The following is a 12,975-nucleotide window of genomic DNA, read 5'->3' as shown; positions in this document are numbered from 1 at the left end:
TGTTATTGCACTCTGAAAATGTTCTAGGAGCTGGAATTTAGAAGCCTCATTGAAAATTCAAATATTGTGCTTGTTTTGATCCAAAGGAACTAAGGCAATGCTGTTGGGAAAAAGTTAGCGATGCTTGAATCTAAATAGGGTCAGAGTTCACACAAGCATCTTGTAGTTCAGGGGATAAATCTTGGCCCTGTTGAAGTCAATGGCAAAACTCCAATTACTTTCAATGGGGCCAGGATTTCACCCAAGATGTGGCTTCAGACAGTTTATATGAGACCCCGCAGACCACCCAAGTACCTGCACAACTGCTCTCCCCTCACAACAGGATCTCCTGTCCCTAGTGAGTGACAGGTCTTCCTGGGAAGGAGACCCAGCAGTTTGTTACTACTACAGCTGGTCAGGAAATGGTTTTTCCAGCCTGCAAAACATTTTGAGATTTCAAAAACAATGTCCCATCCAAAACTGGGACCAAAAAGTTTTAAAAAGTTGAACTTTTTTGTGAACAAAAAAAAAAAATCAATTTGGGTCAATCAAAACATTTTGTTTCTATTTCAGCCTTTTTTTATACTTGACAATTTCTTTTTACATCATTAGTTTACATTTCAAAACCAAAAGTCATTTTGAACTGGAAAACATGAATTTTTCATTTTGAAAAAGTTTAAATGAAACATTTCAACAATTTCAAACCTTTTTTTTCTTCAATTTTGTTTGTGAGTTGAAAAATTGATTGAAATCAACCTTTTCCTAGGAAAAGTTTCACTTTTTATGAATTGCCATTTTCTGACAAAAATATTTCATCTAAAAATTCCTGACCAGCTCCTGTTACTCCCCTTTTCCAGCATTTGGTCTGCTTTTCAGTGGGTGACTTTGTCCTTCGGATATAAGTACTGAGAACATGGTGAGTTGCTTTGGGCCCCATTTTGAAAACTTCCCCTATCTTCCTCTTGGGTACTATTAAACCACAGGTTCTCAGCCGGGGGGTCATGACCTCTGTGGGGGCAATGAACCGGATTGAAAGGAATTATGACATCCTCCCTTCTAGAAAAGGTTGAACAAAGGCTGAGACAACTTTCCTGTGATGCTATGCTTGAGGTGCCCAGAACCATAAGCCACTGTGTCACCCCTCTGCCTCGGCAAGAGAGAGCTGGATTTTTATTTATTTATTTATTTTGCTGGAATTTAAACTGTGTGTCAGCTCCCTGATGCACCAGTCTGTCTGCCTTACCAGCAAACTCCTCGAGACTTTGCCAGTCTAAACTTTGCCCTACAGATAATATTCCATGAACCCCAGTTCCCAAGTTCCCCCAGAGATGTCTCTCTGTAGTGTCCAGTCCCTCTCACTGGACACTCACAGAAATTATTAAGTCTGCTGCTTCCAAGGAGACAGTGCACCCACCAGTCTGTTAGTTTCGCTGAGGTCCCACACTTTAGTTTAATATACAGCACTGAGATGGCTTTGAAATAAAACAGGGATATGTGTATTAATAAAGAACACAGATTTGTGATGCTAAGCAAGAATAAAAGAGAGAAAACGGGGTTACAAACAAAACAAAAATCACACACTTGTTAGTGCCTCAAACTTAATTTGAACCAGTTATGTCTTTGCCTAAAACAGTTTCTCACTTACATCCAGCTATTAGCATCTCCAACATGCCAGGAAAGGGGAGCCAACTTTCACAGAATCAAAAGGTGCTGGCCCTTTTGCCCCTCAGTGATGGAGAACTAAGGGGTTCGCTCCCCTTCTTTTTATAATCCAGTAAACCTTTGAAATGCATTCTTCTCCCCCGCTGTTTGTCTCTTCCTCTTGATTTCCCAACCCCCCTGTTGATTCGTATGTAAATGTAACTTCCATTGTCTCTGGCATCACCGTGCTCAATTTACACTGGAGACCCGGGCAAAACAACCTTCCTTTGTCTAGAATAAACGTTTAGCAAGTCTGCTCCCCAAACATATTTTAGTAACATATTTCCAGCATGCACATGTACCTCTTTACACACTAGCCATACACACATCATGCAATAATATTAATGACCAGAGGGTCACCAGCTTTCAAAAAAGACCTTAATGCTCTTTTATAGTGCAATAAATATTGTATAAAGTCAGTTGATTCAATTGCTTATTCTTTGGCATTCACACCCCCCGTCCTCCCCCTCGGGTGTCTGGACTCTGATTGTCACAGTTGCCTGGGACAAACATTTCAGAGTCATTTTGGGGTGATAACAGTTTAAAAGGGTTCTTGATTTTTTTCCTTATCTTTTCACCCAACCCATATATATATATAATCTCGCTTTAGAACCTTTGCCAGTGGATATTAAATACACCCGCCTTGGGAGATGAAAGGCAAATGTACTTCACAGGGCAGAGATAGGTAGGTAACAGCCTAGAGGTGGATCCAAATAAAATTCAGATCTAGCTTCAGCCTTTCCCAGAGTTCAGCAGTTTGATCCGCAGTTTCGGCATGGCCCCACTGTAGCGAGAAGCTTGGATACAAATCCAGAGCTGCGTTTTCCCAGATTTACAGGGATTTTGGTTTGTTTGTGTCCCTGTAATACATAAACATATAAATTCTCTCTTGGGGTTCTGCGATGGCTCAATACGTGCGCTTGTAGTTTAGGTGGCCTATTCTCAGGATGCACACTCTGCATTAAATGGCCATAATCGCATCCATTCCACAAGACCCTACAGCTGTGGGATTTGAAAGCACAATGACTCCATGTGCAAATGATGTGGGTGTTCTTGAGTGTCCATCTTTGAGCGTTTGGTCCATGGCTCCGTACAGTGGGGGTGTCCTAGTTTGTACGCAGCACATCACGTAAATGCAAAGAAGGATTTACAAGCTGGCTGGGTTCTTTTGCTGTTCCAATGAGATGGTCGCAGTAGGACTGACACTCCTCATTGCTTGCAGGCTTTGAGATGTTCGCTGTCGGAGTGGGCAATGCCGTTGAAGATGAATTAAGGGAAATTGCCTCAGAGCCAGTGGCAGCACACTACTTTTATACTGCTGATTTCAGTACCATCAACAAGATTGCGAAGGAACTGCCGACGAAAATCTGTGTCGGTGAGTGGGGCAGAGGGCAGGTGGAAAACACTGACTCCTGAAGTAAGGGGCAAAAGTACACCTCGCGGTTTCCACTCACAGGTGTTGGGTTGTTGTTATTTTTTGTTTCTGTGTAGGTGTGTGGTTTTGTTGGATTCTCTCTCTCTCTCTCTCTCTTTTTTTTTTTTTTGGTCGAAATTCTTTGATTGGAAAAATGTCAGTCTGCCCAAATTATAGCATTTTGCACTTCTGCCGTAGTGTTTTTCAGCCAAAGGTCTCAGCACGCTTCTAAAACAGTAATTCATTAAAACATCAAGCCTTCCTGAACTGCACCACCCCATCCCTGGCCAGTTAAACTGGCCCTCTCACCCCTTTTGCAACCGGAGTGGCACAAAAAGACTGGACGACAGCCAAGTATCTGACTTAGGTCTGTTAATTGGCTGAGAGAAGCAGGGCGCCACATTCAACTTGACGACATTTCTGTTTGTCTGTCTGTAACACAATCACTTTTAAACAACGCAGCTGATCAATTCCAAAATTGCAGGGAATGGCGTAGGCATGAATAAACAGAACCCTGCTGAAAATCAGAAAAGCCATATCTGGGTAATCGGTTTTAGGTAAATCATTGATGAAATACAAAAATTTGGATAACACACAGAGCTTGGCCTACATAAGCAATGAAGTGTGCGACCCTCTAGTTAGTTTAAAGTTAAACACAGCAATAACCATTCAGAGAATCTGGCTGAATGATGTATTGATTTCCTCCAGATCTCTGGCTGGAGAAAAGGCTTTCGCTTTATTTCACTTGTCACCATGGTTTAGGTTTTGATATATTCCATTCTTGCTCTGTCTGATGGCTGATTCATCATCACCTTTGTTCTCTTATCCACAGAGGAGGACCCATGTGAATGTAAAGCCATTGTGAAGTTCCAGAAAAAAGTAGAAGACCTCATAAAGTCATTGACACGAAAACATATCCTTTAGAAGCAGCTCATTTTCACAATGTCAGGTTCCATTTTCTAGAGAGCAGATTAGCCAGACCTTCCAACCAGGGGGACAGATTAGTGCAGTGGTCAAGAAACTGGAGTAGGAGTCAAGAGACTAGGTTTCAGTGTTCAGATTCATGGCATGCACACAGAGAAGTTAGATAAAAACATTAAATACTCTTGCCAGAAGGCAGCAACATAACACTGTTTTATTATTTAGAATTCAGCACAAGAGCACACAAGAACGGCAAAACAGAGAGAGACAAAGCAGGCTGCTCCCTAAAAAGGGTGTGGCACAATTTAACCCACCTTGCTCTAGGCTTTCTGCAGACTGACTTTGATCTCATGCTTTCCTGCAGAGCCCCCTAGACTGGAAACTGCGCCAAGAAACCCTTTACAAATTAAAGAGACAGCCTACAATTCCAACACTGTTTTCAAAAACACCACATTCTGTACCTAGATTCTGTGCAGACATTAACAAAGAAAGCAGTCCCCGCCACAGAGAGCTCACCTTCTCTGAGACAGGCAGGACACGACAGGAGGACAAGACAGACAAATAGATTAGCACTTGCCGAACCAATGCTAGCCAATAATGATGTAGAAGCACCATAGCAGAGATAGGTTTTAAGGAGGGATTTGAAAGAGGTTATGGTGGCAGCTTTAGGGATACTGATGGGGAATTTTTCCCATTCATGAGAGGCATGTTTTGTTGATGCCTCACATCAGCCCGAGAACAGGAACAGGAGGCAGTGGAGTGGGAGTTAGCCTGGAAGGCTAGACAGTCAAAGGGAGTTTGAGGAGGGACTTGAAGCAGGACTAAGGAATTATAGAATCTCAGGGTTGTAAGGGGACTCAGGAGATCATCTAGTCCAACCCCCTGCTCAAAGCAGGACCAATCCCCAACTAAATCATCCCAGCCAGGGCTTTGTCAAGCCGGGCCTTAAAAACCTCTAAGGACGGAGATTCCACCACCTCCCTAGGTAACCCATTCCAGTGCCTCACCACCCTCCTAGTGAAAAAGTTTTTCCTAATATCCAACCTAAACCTCCCCCACTGCAACTTGAGACCATTACTCCTTGTTCTGTCATCTGCTACCACTGAGAACAGTCTAGATCCTTCCTCTTTGGAAACCCCCTTTCAGGTAGTTGAAAGCAGCTATCAAATCCCCCCTCATTCTTCTCTTCTGCAGACTAAACAATCCCAGTTCCCTCAGCCTCTCCTGCCACGTCAGAGAAGGGAGGCTCTCTAAGGGTAGGTCTTCACTACAGAGGGGGGTCGATTTAAGATATGCAAATTCAGCTACGCGAATAGCGTAGCTGAATTCGACGTATCGGAGCCGACTTACCCCGCTGTGAGGACGGCGGCAAAATCGACCTCCGCGGCTTTCCGTCGACGGCGCTTACTCCTACCTCCGCTGGTGGAGTAAGAGCATCGATTCGGGGATCGATTGTCGCGTCCCGACGAGACGCGATAATTCGATCCCCGAGAGATCGATTTCTACCCGCCGATTCAGGCGGGTAGTGTAGACATAGCCTAAGAGTGGGTAAGTAAAGAACCACACAAGAGTGGGGGAAAGAGACAGAAGAAAGCAAGAGGCGGGGAGTGGGCAGAACAGAGAGCTCACAAGAGGCCCTGCTGCAAGGTGCATGCTAAATACAAGTCTACCAGCACTTCATCACAAGGAGACACGGCTTTAAGTATGCAATTGATGCCTGTTCCTACTGAGTCAATGGCAGAATTCCAGTTCACTTCAGTGAGAACAGGAGCATTGCACTGCATCATAGGGAGACCTTCAACTTAGCAGACAAGGGCAGAACAAGAGCCAGTGGCTGGATGTAGAAGTTGGAGAAATTCCAGCTGGAAATAAGTGACAACTTTTTAACAGTAAGGGTAATTGATAAACCACTGGGAGAATTCACTGAGGGATAAGGTAGATTCTCCCCCACTTGGTGTCTGTCCACTGAGCTTTGATGTCTTTCTAAGTCAGATGTTATAGGTCAGCTCCAAGTTACCAGACCCCACAGTGTCACTTACGGAATAAATTCCCTCCTCTGTAGGTATCATTGGGTGAAATTCAAGGGCTGATGTCATGCAGGAGGTCAGACTATATCCGGGGTCGGCAACCTTTCAGAAGTGGTGTGCCGAGTCTTCATTTATTCACTGTAATTTAAGGTTTCATGTGCCAGTAATACATTTTAACGTTTTTAGAAGGTCTCTTTCTATAAGTCTATAATATATAACTAAACTATTGTTGTATGTAAAGTAAATAAGGTTTTTTAAATGTTTAAGAAGCTTCATTTAAAATTAAATTAAAATGCAGAGCCCCCCGGACCAGTGGCCAGGACCCGGGCAGTGTGAGTGCCACTGAAAATCAGCTCACGTGCCACCTTTGGCACACGTGCCATAGGTTGCCTACCCTTGGACTATATCAGTGTTTCTCAATCACTGGCTCACAACCCCAAGAAGGGACACAAAAAGCAATCAGAGGGTTGCAAGCCATTGAAAATTTTATGAGAATCTAAAATAAAGAAAATCTCCCTTTGTGCTCCCCACAAAACCTTATCCTTCAAGGTCATCATCTCAAAACACACACACAGATCATTGTAACGTTTTTATTCTTGCTTTTTATAGTAAATGTAAAGCAGTGGTAAAAATGTTTGACTTCGAATGCCGGGTCAGCAACCTGAAAAGGTGGCGAAACCATGGACTAGATTACCATAATTGGCCAGATCCTCAGCAGATATACATTGGAGTATCGCCATTGACTTTGAGTTGTGCTAGTTGAGGATCTGGCATGTGAATCACTGAAATGCACTGCCATTTTTTCCCCTTAACTCTTGCTCACTGGAAGCTGTGACAAAAAGGATCGCAGCCCTGGAAAACAAGATCATCTAAACACCCGGAGCACTATTATATTTCTCCTTCCTTACGTAACAGAATTGTACCAGAAGACCTTCATGCATACACAGGAGCAACTCAGCCGCAGCACTACATCCAGCTTTCTACTTAAAAAAAAAAAAAGTCTAGTCTAGCTGCATTCTTCTAAAAAGGAAACATTATAATGTAGAGCAGACATCATATTAAAGGGCAAAGCACTGTGAATCACTGCGTGCCAAAATGTGTTAATGTTCCTTGCATCCTATAGTATACATATATAAAAACCCAGAAATATATTTTTTAATCTAAAGCTTAATATATATATATATATGTTGTTACTAAGTACTTGATTATGAGTTCTGTGAATCCTCGCTGTGTTCTTCTGCATCTTTTGTTTCTGTGTGTACTGTAATTTTATTTAAGAATCAAGTTGTTTAAAAGCAACTCGGATCCTGAGTGTGAAAACCCGCCCTCATAGACAACCAATGTATTATTATAAGCACAAAGCATTTATCAGTAAGTAGGTGAAACTAAGCAGTGATTGCTGAGTGTGGCATTGAAGATGTGCTAGGATGGGACACTCCTGCAGCCAGGTACGACCCACAGCTACTGTACAGTAGACGAAAGTAAGCTCAGTTCTAGTCAACTAATACCCCTGCAGTGTTTTGGCTAGCCAGCACCTGTCCCATGTTTGGCCTTCCATGGTGAAGTCCTGAACTGCACAATGAACCCGCCCATACACGGCTTTATGTCACCCAAGGTAGTGCTACCAGCACCAATCCCATGGAATATGCCGCTACCCGACTGCTTGGCTCTGTGGTTCCTTCCATCAACGTTCACAAAAAATGCAGTTATGGTGCCCTGTCTGCCTGCAGGCCACCAGCTCCAGCCCCATGTCTGGAGGCATCTCTGCTTTTCTTATATTGAGCATCTCATCTCAATGTGCCAGACGTTTAGACCCATTTCCCTTCCCGGCTGGTGGTGACCCAGGCTATACAAACAACCAGCACAGTCCAGAGGTGTCTGACGTTGCGTGCCACACCCAGGCGCAGTCTCCGTGGCAGATGATGTTAAGCAGGGAGTATCCAGTCTCAGTGACGCATGCCATGTTACGCATCCCTCCAAATGTGAGCATGAGTGGTTGGGTTTGGGAATTATTTTTTTTCCTATCAGAATATTTATACTTGAGAGTATGTAAAAAGCTTTTCAGATAACACAAGCCTGTTCAGAAATGTCACCATAGAAGATGTTTTTGAATGGAGGAAAAAAATAAAAGTTTGCTCAAAAATTTGAAAGGCTGGTTGTTTTGTGTTACGGGTTGTAATTATTTGGTTATTTATACTATTATGTATTTGTTCAGTGCCAAAAAATGTGCAGTTCAATCATATAGACAGATTCTCCTCTCAGATTTATATCGACATCTTGGACTTTGGTGTCAATCCAGCACCAATGGGAGTCAGGGGAAAGGCTCCCAGGAAAGGCTCCAGTGTGGGAAAGTCTATAGAGTAAGTCAGGTTCCTGTCCTGAGGTGCTTGCAACCTAAAGGGCTAATTCTGCTCTCAGATATACGGGTGTAAATCTGATGTAACTCCACTGATTTCATACTTCAGCATCATACCCATGTAACCCAGCCCTAATAATCCTGTAACCCCCTTAATCACATGAGTAATCCTTATTCATTGCTTTCGGTGGGGCTACTTGCTTGGGTAGTATTCTATATAGTACTACAGACTGTCTTAAAGAGGAGTCATTTATGGTAGAAAACAGCTACAATTGCAGCCAATCAAACAGGCTTTCACAGTATTTGAGTCCCAGCTTTGTCTCTTTTGTTTACCATGGACCCCACCCAGCTTGGGTCTCCATACAGCAAAGAGTGACATCTAGTAGTTAAAAATTATACTGCAACTAAATATATCAGCACAGGTAGAGACTACTTAGGGAAGTAGGGGCATTCACTATGTTAGACGTCCAATCACCACCAACCTTCTTGATAAAAACCGAAACAAAGAAGTCATTAAGCACCTCTGGCCATTTCCACATTTTCTGTTATTGTTTTCCCCCCTTTATTGAGTAACGGGCCTACTCTGTTCTTGGTCTTCCTCTTGCTTTTAATATACTTGTAGAAAGTTTTCTTGTTACCCTTTATGTCTCCAGCTAGTTTCCACTTTTTGTAGGACTCTTTTTTGATTTTTAGATCATTGAAGATCTCCTGGTTAAGCCAGGGTGGTCTCTTGCCATACTTCCTATCTTTCTTATGTCGTGGGATAGTTTGCTCTTGTGCCCTTAATAATGTCTCTTTGAAAAACTGCCAACTGTCTTCAATTGTTTTTCCCCTTAGACTTTCTTCCATGAGATCTTACCTACCAACTCCCTGAGTTTGCTAAAGTCTGCCTTCTTGAAATCCATTGTCTTTATTGTGCTGTTCTTCTTCCTACCATTCCTTAGAATCATGGACTCTACCATTTCATGACCACTTTCACCCAAGCTGCCTTCCACTTTCAAATTCTCAACCAGTTCCTCCCTATTTGTCAAAATCAAATCTAGAACAGCCTCTCCCCTAGTAGCTTTCTCCACCTTCTGCAATAAAAAATGGTCTCCAATACATTCCAATACATCCTCCCTTTTCCAATAGGCCAAATGAAATTGGCTTTCCCAGCACCAATGTGGTGGCTTTGCTGGCTCCTCCCCGGCGCCCTGCTCCAGACCATCCATTGAGGAGCTAGTGGGTGCTGCCCCGTGCCTCCCCAAGGCAGGCTGTGGTTTCCTTTTGGAAGCACCAGTTCCTGTCATGAGCCAGTGCCTGCCCTCCCATGTGTGGGGATCGGTAGACAGTATCTACCTATATGTGCCTCATGAGAGGCAAAGCACAGGCTGGAGGTAGAAGCACACAGGTGGCTATATGCCACCTTTGGTCCCTGTGGATTCTGGATCACAGTTTAGTATAATCCTAGAGGCTTCTCCAACCAGCAGCAGCCTTCCTCAGCTGTCATAGGCTTCTCAGCAGCCTAGAACTGCCAGAGCAGAGAACACTGGCCACTCACCCTACCATCCCCGAGCCTGACTCCCAGCACGCCCCTTCGCCTGGGGCTGCACGGAAGGGCAGCACAGAGTTGCATACATCATCCCTACGTTGATCCTGCACCAGTGCCATTTCCCCTTAAAAGTCTTTTATTGTGTGAGAGTGGAGCAGAGGCAAGAAACTGACCCATAATATTTAACTCCACGACTGGAATCTGATATGTGACTGATAGTCGACTCAGCCCTAGGAAATGTGCACTTTCATTTCCTGATTCCCCTACCTCTTCTTTTTGCGCTGCACTTCCCCCCCCCCCCCGTCACATGATTGCTGTTTTTCCTTCACTCCGTCGTGTGATCAAAGGCAATTAGCTCCTGCGCTATAATTATTTTTTGCATAAACAATAGGATTGCGGCTCTCGCTAGTTAGCACCTTTATTTCTTAAATCACTGGATGGCTAATTTTAACACCGAGAGATAAACGGGGAATTTGGCTTGAGTGCTGCAGCTGGTAGAGTCGGTTGAAATGACTCGTTGAGTGCTGCAGGCACCGTTGTCCCTATTCTACAATGTAAGAGGTCATTTACTCCTGATGGTGGGTAATGTTTTCAAAATGCCCGAGGGCCAGATTTTTAAAAGTATTTAGGCACCTAACACCCATTCCTTTAAATATTTTGCTCCAAGTGACTTAGGACCCTACATCCCATTTTCAAAAGTGGCACCTGGGCAAAGAAACTACCTCCTACTGTTTGATTCCTCCCGGGTTTAGGGAAACAGAACTTTGTACATTCTTTGTAAATCAACAGGATTGCATCAGGGAAAACATCTTACTCCAGCATCAGTTTTTCCTCCTAATGGAAATCATAGAATCATAGAACTGGAAGGGACCTCGAGAGGTCATCTAGCCCAGTCCCCTGCACTCAAGGCAGGACTAAATATTATCTAGAATGATCTGCAGTACTCCGAGTTTTAGCCAACCGCTCAGGTCAAAAACAGGTAACAGTATTCTTCATCAACACACACAGGGCAGTGACTATAGCAATGCCAAGCTACCCATGCTCACCTTGAGAAAAATTACATGCCAGATGAGAAATCTCTCACTCCGGGCAGAACAGATCTTGGATCAGGAGTGGGAGGGATGAAATCTAAACCTTCATAAAGGCTCAGTGATTGGGCTAGCTCTTTGCTTTTTCCCAACTGGTTCAGCCACCCTACTTCTGAGTTAATCAAATTCTGTTGGACTTTTCCACACATCTCCAAACCATATTAAACCATTGCACCATCTCCTATATATGTCTAAACAGTGTATGTATGCCTGGGACTTTATAGGTTGGCCATTCAGAACTCTGATTTGCTAGTTCTGAAATCACACGATGCATCACATGAGCTAAAAGAGAAGATGCAGTTATTCAATGCAGAAGGCCTATGACACACACTGCAGCAGTTTCAGTTCCATCCAATAGAGGGCAGTGCTGCTCAAACACATTATGGCGATGGAACAACCAGTCTTGATAGGAGGTTTAACCAAATTTGGTGAACCTTTTTCTCCCCATTCATTTTATTTTTCTCACACCTCTGTACTGGATTAAGCAGGGACTGACTGGTACCCAGTGGTATCCTTAGGCACTAATGGCCATCACATTCATAGAGGGCCCTGCTATTCTAGAGCCCTGTGTGTATATATACACAACCTGCTAGCTAGATCAAAAGCTCTGATTCCACATCCATGGTCTCTTGTGACTCTGATGCCCACCGACTCAACACCTTGCCTATGTACTGCATCTCCCTGCTTGGAAAGATACGTTTCTGCTCCACCACCTTTGCCTCAACTCCAGATGGGGAATTTCCAGAGGCCGTAGAACTTTTCCAGAAGTGATGGGTTTGGCACTTGAGGGCACCACAGGAAGCCAGAGGTGGGTGGAGGAGAGGAGTCATGTTACTTTGATCAAGGTCCTGCTGGTCTCCCTCAGGCAAACAGTTCTTACTCCTGTCAGCAGCCCCACAGAATTAAGGGGCTTGTGTGTGAGAACTACTCAGGTGAGGACAGATTCCGGTCCTTTGTACAGGTCTCCTCGGAACGTGGGACCATCCTTGCTGTATTCGAAAGGGCTGGAACACCATGAGATTTTATCAAATATTCCCAGCCCAGCTGGGAGCAGGACATTTGGGACAGGGAACCCTCTGAAACTGTGACGTTCTTGTTTCTGTGTAGCACTCCTCTCCGTTTCTAAGAACTCGGCCTGCATGCAGAGCTAGCAGCCATTGGGGGTCTCCACGCCACTGAATCTTGTTAACAGAGATGTCGTCTATCTATGGCTGGATTCTGTTTTAGGTAGAACCAGGCTTGCTAAAGAAGATAAAGGTCTGCATAGAGGATGGAGTCCCTGGGAAAGGTTCTGGATGACTGAGTGAGCAGGTGGAGCAGTGTCAGGCAGAATCTGACTCAGACAGAATACGCCCCGTCAGTACACACCAATGTACCACGGCACAACTCTTGCAGAGGGTCCACCCCACCCCCCTCACAGAGGGCTGGTCTATGCAGAGAGTTAGTGCTTGGCAAGCCAACGTGTGAATTTCCAGTGCACTAGCTTGCAGCGCAATAACCGGCTGTGTGGATCCTGCCCTGGCACACTTAGGGGACGTCTGCACTGCACACGCCTTACGTCACCATGTAGAGTACAGACATTGCCTGCCCGCCTAGCATGGTATAAATAGCGGTGTAGACAGTGAGTTACTGCTTAGGTGAGTGGAGTACAGACATGCCAGAACCTTGGGGTATGTACGCTACATGGTCAAGCAGTGCATCCCACCTCTACACTGCTAATTTTAGTAGTGCAGTATCCTGCTGTCTCCTCGCTACTGGAGCCTTTCCCCCTGTAACTACACACTGCAGTCTGGACACAGCTGCTTTTCACTGCGGCGTGTAGCTGCCGCCGCCAGTGGTGTGCAGCGTAGACTAGCCTAAAGTTCCACAGCATCCTTCAAATGGGAGTGGGTCAAAGTGCACGAAGGACCTTTCCGTGTGGTGTCACAGGTCCACCTGTCCAGTTAGTGCACGGCAAG

General features: G+C 44.5%; 1 protein-coding gene across 1 annotated transcript in view; it reads left to right on the top strand.

Moving 5' to 3' along the window:
- Positions 1-6,915, top strand: part of MATN1 (matrilin 1) — a 38,574-nt gene extending 31,659 nt beyond the window's left edge. The window contains exons 6-8 of the mRNA XM_065421764.1: positions 2,903-3,055; positions 3,927-4,007; positions 6,866-6,915. Coding sequence (XP_065277836.1) covers positions 2,903-3,055; positions 3,927-4,007; positions 6,866-6,915 — 284 coding nt within the window. The remainder of the gene's footprint in view (positions 1-2,902; positions 3,056-3,926; positions 4,008-6,865) is intronic.
- Positions 6,916-12,975: the final 6,060 nt, after the last annotated feature.

The sequence above is a fragment of the Emys orbicularis genome, chromosome 23 (genome assembly GCF_028017835.1).
Source record: "Emys orbicularis isolate rEmyOrb1 chromosome 23, rEmyOrb1.hap1, whole genome shotgun sequence".
In the NCBI taxonomy this organism is placed as follows: Eukaryota; Metazoa; Chordata; order Testudines; family Emydidae; genus Emys; species Emys orbicularis.
The sequence above is the reverse complement of the archived record's forward strand: the minus strand, read 5'-3'. Positions and strand labels throughout refer to the sequence as shown.